General features: G+C 41.1%; 1 protein-coding gene across 3 annotated transcripts in view; it reads right to left on the bottom strand.

The window, feature by feature from the left end:
- LOC122562325 (endoplasmic reticulum metallopeptidase 1) overlaps positions 1-7,112 on the bottom strand; it is a 46,172-nt gene that overhangs the window by 19,975 nt on the left and 19,085 nt on the right. For all 3 annotated transcript variants that reach the window (XM_043715208.1, XM_043715199.1, XM_043715216.1), the window contains exons 7-8: positions 5,876-6,088; positions 1,213-1,433 (exon numbers count right to left, since the gene is read on the bottom strand). In XM_043715208.1, the coding sequence (XP_043571143.1) occupies positions 1,213-1,433; positions 5,876-6,088 (434 nt within the window). The remainder of the gene's footprint in view (positions 1-1,212; positions 1,434-5,875; positions 6,089-7,112) is intronic.

Below are 7,112 nucleotides of genomic sequence, written 5' to 3'. Positions count from 1 at the left end.
AAAAGATTTACAAGGATGTTGCCAGGGTTGGAGGATTTGAGCTATAGGGAGAGGCTGAACAGGCTGGGGCTGTTTTCCCTGGAGCGTCGGAGGCTGAGGGGTGACCTTATAGAGGTTTAAAAAAATTATGAGGGGCATGGATAAGATAAGTAGACAAAGTCTTTTCTCTGGGATCGGGGAGACCAGAACCAGAAGGCATAGGTTTAGGGTGAGGGGAAAGATAAGAGAGACCGAAGGGGCAACTTTTTCACGCAGAGGGTGGTACGTGTATGTAATGAGCTGCCAGAGGAAGTGGTGGAGGCTGGTACAATTGCAACATTTAAGAGGCATTTGGATGGGTATATGAATAGGAAGGGTTTGGAGGGATATGGGCCGGGTGGGACTAGATTGGGTTGGGATATCTTCGGCGTGGACAGGTTGGACCGAAGGGTCTGTTTCCGTGCTGTACATCTCTATGACTCTATGATTTTCATACACAAAACATTCCTATACAAAATAAAACTACTCAAAATTTAGCTTTGATGTTGGTTAATTTAAATCACTATGTACACTATCACTATTTTCAATATATTCCGACCATATCCTTTGGTATGACAAGAATAAACGTAATTAAAGACAAACACCACAGAGACCAATTAACGAACTGCAGTGACCATGATTAACATTCACAGTTCCCATGCAACTGAATGCCAAGCTGCTGAAAATGCTTCCTAATTCAAATCCCCGTCCCAGATATATGCCTATGGCTCTTGCCCATTGAACCTTTAGCGCACATGATTCATTTGAATATTACTGAACTGGATAATATACAAAAGGCATAATCTGACTCTAGAGTTACGTACAGATGGGGAAAAGGTGTTTTGGTTGAGTTACCCTTGTGTACATAAACAGGAACTTTTAGCCTATTTCATATGACTCATGAGCTCTGAATTCTGGTTTGGTCAAAGTATGCCTGTCAAAGATGGTTGCAAATTGCATTCTTTTCTCCTCTTTCTCCTTACTATCCCAGTGCCTGACTTCTGCCAAGTCAAAGCAGCAGTACATTCCACAAACTGAAATGTCAAAAGCTATAGTATCAGATCAGGCACATAGACTTTCAGTCAATATGAAGGAGAAGAAACAAAAAGGAAATAGAAGAGAAAAGCATTAAGCAGATATCAACTAACACATGCAAAACAAATAACAAATTAAAAGGATAACTAGTATACTTACTCCATAATAAAGATTTTTTGCAAGTGTATGAATCAGTATAAGCTTTGCAAGGGCTATTGACCCATACAATACAGCAGAAACGTAGAAGTTGGAGTACCAGGACATCGCATGTCCAGTCAGAGACACGAATACTGCTACAATAAGGATTGTTACAAAAATGATAAACCAGCACATTATTGTGACTGCAATTCCATAGAGGAGATCCCTCCTGTAGTGTGATCCTGCAAATAATCACACCAATTACACTCTATAGGATTAACAGAAACATAAAGAATGCCATTTAAATTCTAATAATTGAGCATTAAGAACAGAACAGCATACATAGTATTGGGGGGGGGGGGGGAGGGAGAATGGGTGTTTAGAAGAGAGGTGGAAGTTATCGAGATGGGTGAGGGACAAAGTCATACACGGATGAGAATTTAAAAATCAAGGTGTTGTGCACAGGCCGCCAATGTACATCAACAAACAAAGGGGATTCATTAACAGCTTGGATATGGGCAGAAGTCTGAATGAGTTCATGTTTACTATCCTTCTAAGTGCTTTTTTCTCCTCTTCAGTCCATTCTTTGCGGACACTGCAAAGCAGAAGTCAGCAAACTATTAATTTACAGCCCAGCCCATCAATGACCTCACCTCAAAGATCATCATACGCATTCTCCACATGAACATATGGAGGAACATCAACAAACTTTGATGTTCTACATTAGAGGGGATCAGACCTAATAGCTGTATCTATAATGCTGCCTTGATTGAGATCAGCTAATTTAGCACAGCCCAGGGAACCATTGTTCATTGTCTCACTGATAGAGTTCCAGAATTATTCACTAGCATAAGAACATCTGATATTTCAATCTAATTCACAAACAAAAAGTGTTTATATTTATACATATACACCCTAAGCAAATTTAAGAGAATGTCATTAACAAAAATAATTTGCCTCAAATTTATCTGCACAACACAAATCTAAAATGTTAATAAGACTTAACAGAATTATCAGCACAGTCTTGCTGCGTGTAAGAAAAATATCTACATATTTCTGGACTTTATATCATAATGTCATTCCTGTTAAATAAAACAATTTCTGTTGCATGCAATCACGTGATGAAACTTTCTATTTATATCTTCATACTGTCGCCTTCATAATCTTGAACACCTTGTGATAACAGGTAACTCACATGAAAAGTCAGATTTATATTTGAAAAGCATCTAGTCACGTCTGAAATGTGTTAAAGTCTTTCACATGCGATATTCTACTTTGAACTGCTGTGATTATACAAACAAAACGGTCACTCAGTCCACAATATCAAAAAAAAACTGATGACCGATTAATATGTTATATGTGATATTGGTTGGGTTAGAAAAGTTGTAGAGTGCCCTGGAAGAAACCGCAGTCTTCCTGGATCAGTGACAAAGTCAGAAATAACATGATGACAGGTTATGGTCCAACAGGTTTATTTGAAATCACAAGCTTTTGGAGCATAGCCCCTTCATCAGGTGAAGTGAGAGGGAGACACACAGAACACAGAATTTATGGGCAGAGGAGATCAAAAGATACATTATAGGTATGAAAGTTACATGCTGAGGGTCTAACCAAAGTGATAAGTAATCCAAAACTGTACAGACTAATTAAGGTAGAGAGGTCATAACAATTTATCAAGGTAATGGTGTCAAAACAGGATAGCAAGGAAGATTTTACAGATACGGAATAGTATGGTGGGGTCACATAGCTTGACATGAATCCAAGATCACGGTTGAGGCGGTCTTCATGGGCATGGAACTTGGCTATCAGTTCCTGCTCGGTGATTCTGTGTTGTTGTGCATCTCTAAAGGCATCCTTGGAGGATGCTTACCCGAAGATTGGAGGCTGAATGTCCTTGACCTCTGAAGCATTCCCAGACTGGGAGAGAACATTCCTGTCTGCTGATTGTTGCGTGAGTCACACAAGTATCTGCCTTGTATCTGATGGGTGGTATTCCCACGTGTGATGACAGCATCCATGTTGATGATCTGACATGTCTTGCAGAGGTTGCCATGGCAGGTTTGTGTGGTGATACCTCGATGTTGTCCTGCTTAAGGTTTAGCGGTTGTTTGAAGGCAAGAATTGGAGGTGTAGGGATGATCTTAGTTTGATGCTCGTTGTCATTGATGGACACCTAAAGATTTTGAAGAATGCCCTCATAAGAATAGGATATGATGCTCAACTCATCAATTGCCAGTTCTAATGTGTCACAGAGAAAAGCAGCAATGACCTTGTCAGCAGACAGACACAGGATACGACCAATAGAGCACCCTTTGTTATCCAGCACTTCCCCATAGCGGAAAGACTACGCCATGTTCTTCGCAGCCTTCAGCATGTCATCAATGACGATGAGCATCTCGCCAAGATCATCCCTATGCCTTCACTTCTCACCTTCAAAAAACCGCCAAACGTTAAACACAACTTCACAACTACCCAGCCTTCAGGGCAACATCGATCGCAACAACATAAAACCCTGCCACGGTAACCTCTGCCAGATCATCGAAATGGATACTACCATTACAGATGGGAATACCACCTACCATGTACACAGTAGATACTCACATGAATCGACCAACGTTGTCTATCGCATACACTGCAGGCAAGACCATGCAGATGCTACAATAACAGATGAATGGATACCGTACAGCAATTGCTAGACAGGAATGTTCTCTCCCAGTCAGGGAACTTTTCAGCGGTCAAGGACATTCAGCTTCCGATATTCGGGTAAGCATCCACCAAGGCAGCCTTCAAGATATACAACAATGCAGAACAGCTGATCAGAAACTGAAAGCTAAGTTTCATACCCATGAAGTCTAGATTATAGTGGCGCTGGAAAAGCACACCAGATCAGGCAGCATCAGAGGAGCAGGAAAATCGACGTTTCGAGCAAAAGCCCTTCATCGGGAATAGAGCATTCCCTCCATCTTTCTGCTGCTCAGAAGCTGCCTGACCTGCTATGCTTTTCCAGCACCACTCTAATCTAAACTGTGGTTTACAGCATCTGCAGTCCTCACTTTTTCCATACCCATGAGGACAGACATGATCTTGGATTCATGTCACGCTACGTGACCCCACCAAACTGTTCTGTATCTGCAAAATCTTCCTTACTGTCCTGTTCTGACATCTTAATAAATTGTTATGATCTCTCTACCTTAATCAGTTTGTACAATTTTGGATTACCTATTACCTTTGACATGAGACTCTTACACCTATCACTTTATTCCAATCAAACAAAAACCGAAAGAACCGTGGATGCTGTATATCAAGAGCATGGGCAGGGTTTGCTGGGGAGGCTCAACCAGTCTGGCAGCATCTGTGAAGAAAAATCAGATTTAACATTTCCTCTGGTTTTTCTTCTTAGATGGTCCCAGACCTGCTGGGCTTTTGCAATAGCTTCTGTTTTTGTTCCATGTTATTACAGTCATTTGATTTATCTCCAGCGTCACTTTTTTTTTGTAATTATCTCTCTGCCTCATTTAATCAGATTACAGGTCATCCCTTCAGTTGTTATTCAGCCATTGACACTTTACTCTCACCGTCTAACACCCTTGGTCATCTGTAGAGACTTATTATTCGACACTGCACTCACACCATTTGTATGACTTTTTTTTAATCTTTCTCCCCTTAATCTCTCTGCCCATAAATTCTGTGTTTTGTGTGTTTCCCTCTCATTTCACCTGATGAAGGAGCAGTGCTCCAAAAGCTTGTGACTTCACACAAACCTGTGGACTATAACCTGGTGTGGTATGATTTCTGACTTTGTCTAGCCCAGGCCACACCAGCACCTCCACATCATGGATCAGTGACTTTAGAGTCCACTTGAAACATGAGCAAACAGTTGCAGATTTTCTTTTATGGTTGTGGTGTAAAATTATGTCCCAACACATGTGTGAATCATAATGTAACACATGTATTGGGCCAAGCAGTGGAATGTGGTGAAAGGGTTAAAATTATGTCCCAATACATGTGTGAATCTAACCGGAATGGAGGTGTTGCTTAGTCCCGTGTGAATCTTATTACACACCTCCCCGTGTGAATCTTCTTATCTGTATGTAACCAGAATGGAATGTGTTTTTTAGCCTTGCTCTGCTGTTCACATGAATGTTTAGATCTCGAAAAGAGTATATCAGCTGGAAAAGTCTCCAGTTCGGTGAGTCTGCTCCGGGGTTACGATTAACCGCCGAGCGTGGGTTGTTGGCAACCACTCTACGAGAACTGACGGCTCCCAGTTCCGGTAACATGTAGAGTGAGTATAAGCCAGACCCGGGAGACCTGGTTGTGGCGACGCTGCGGGGAATAAAACACTTATATTCTAGCAGACTCGCCTCTTGGCTGTTTGTTCTGTGTCAGACTACTTTCCTGCGAGCCTGGTCCTTGACCTTGAGAATTTTTTAAAACATTGGTTCATACAAAGGAAGTAACTCTGACAATGCAAAACTTGCTCGGTTTCTGAGTTCAGGTCCTATGCTGGAACTTGAACCTACAACCTTCTGACCAAAAGTGAATACAACTAACTTGTGCCACAAAGACAAATATTAATTGCAATGTTATCTTAACTCTAATGATGTTTCATTAAAACGTGAATATATTCAGAATTAAAAAGCCACATTGCACCAAAGAGAGTTTATAATTTGAAGAGACTCACCTTGACTTACTGATATTGAGAACTTTTTTCCTAAGTAGAGAACAGCTGCCACAGCCACCAAATAGTTGATTATAGCACCAATTCGTTGTGGGTAGGCCACAACAAATAATCCAAGTACATCAAAAAATACCATGGCCCCATGGCGATATTGTGTTGAATCAGCCAGTTCTGCAGATGTCGCCAAGTACTCCAACACAGATAATATATTATCACCTACAAAGACCATTAGACAATGTAGTGCTTTCAAATAAACCAAACTCAGTGCTTTAAATTATTTTAGTTACTTCCACTTTCTATTTCTGTGAATAAACATATATGGTAGGGGAATCACTTCAAATATAAAGGACATATTCCAATATTGATCAAAGCAGATTTCTCTAAATTGATATGAACTCTCAATGCATTTTTCATTAAGGGAAAACATAGTTATTTCAGTTTAGCACAAGAATACATTGGAATTTCTCTCTGGACAGTAATGTAATATTAAAGGGTTAAATTACACTGTCTTTGGATGGGGACAACATTCATGCAAGAATGTGAATGACTCTCACTTCATTTGGACAGTCACTTGCTACTACTCCTCCTACTACTATCAAATTAAACTATCATTCAATCTCTTCCTTTCAGAAATGTTTCCTAGCCACCCCCTGAAGCTAGGTATATCACACCTACATTGTCCTGAGGAATTACTAAGACAGGAAATTGACTGCATAACGATTCCCCAGGATCAGCGCATTTACATTTGCATTATCTCCGAGGATGATCTCATCCTGCCATTGTACCTGGGGTAACATGTGACTGTGAGGGAGTGGCCAGAGTATCTGTAAGCATGACCAACTGACCTGTATAAAGGGGATGTGCTTTTTCATTAGGGGCCTCTTTGACTCGACTTTGCATGCCTGCGAGGAGGGTCAAAGGGGTCACCTAGCTTGTACAAGCTTTAATAAACTTTAACTGCTTACAGGAGTGGTGTGTGAATTCTGTCTCGTGTATGAAACCTCGGGAAACGAATCTAACATATGCTGGCAGCGGTGGGATTCCAACATACACGGAGCTTCCAGGTGGACAGAATAAGCGATCGTTGGTTGAGAGAGACAAATGCCCCCACAAGGTAAGCTTCACCTTGATCTCTCTCTGAACCTACCACTCAATCAACCCCTCATCTCCTGGGACACAGTGGTGATGGAATCTATGAGGTAACTTGCACACTTGCACACCAATGAGTCGCCTTGCACGG

The sequence above is a fragment of the Chiloscyllium plagiosum genome, chromosome 2, assembly GCF_004010195.1.
Source record: "Chiloscyllium plagiosum isolate BGI_BamShark_2017 chromosome 2, ASM401019v2, whole genome shotgun sequence".
Lineage (NCBI taxonomy): Eukaryota > Metazoa > Chordata > Chondrichthyes > Orectolobiformes > Hemiscylliidae > Chiloscyllium > Chiloscyllium plagiosum.
Note: the sequence above shows the minus strand (reverse complement) of the source record. Positions and strands in the feature narration are given on the sequence as shown.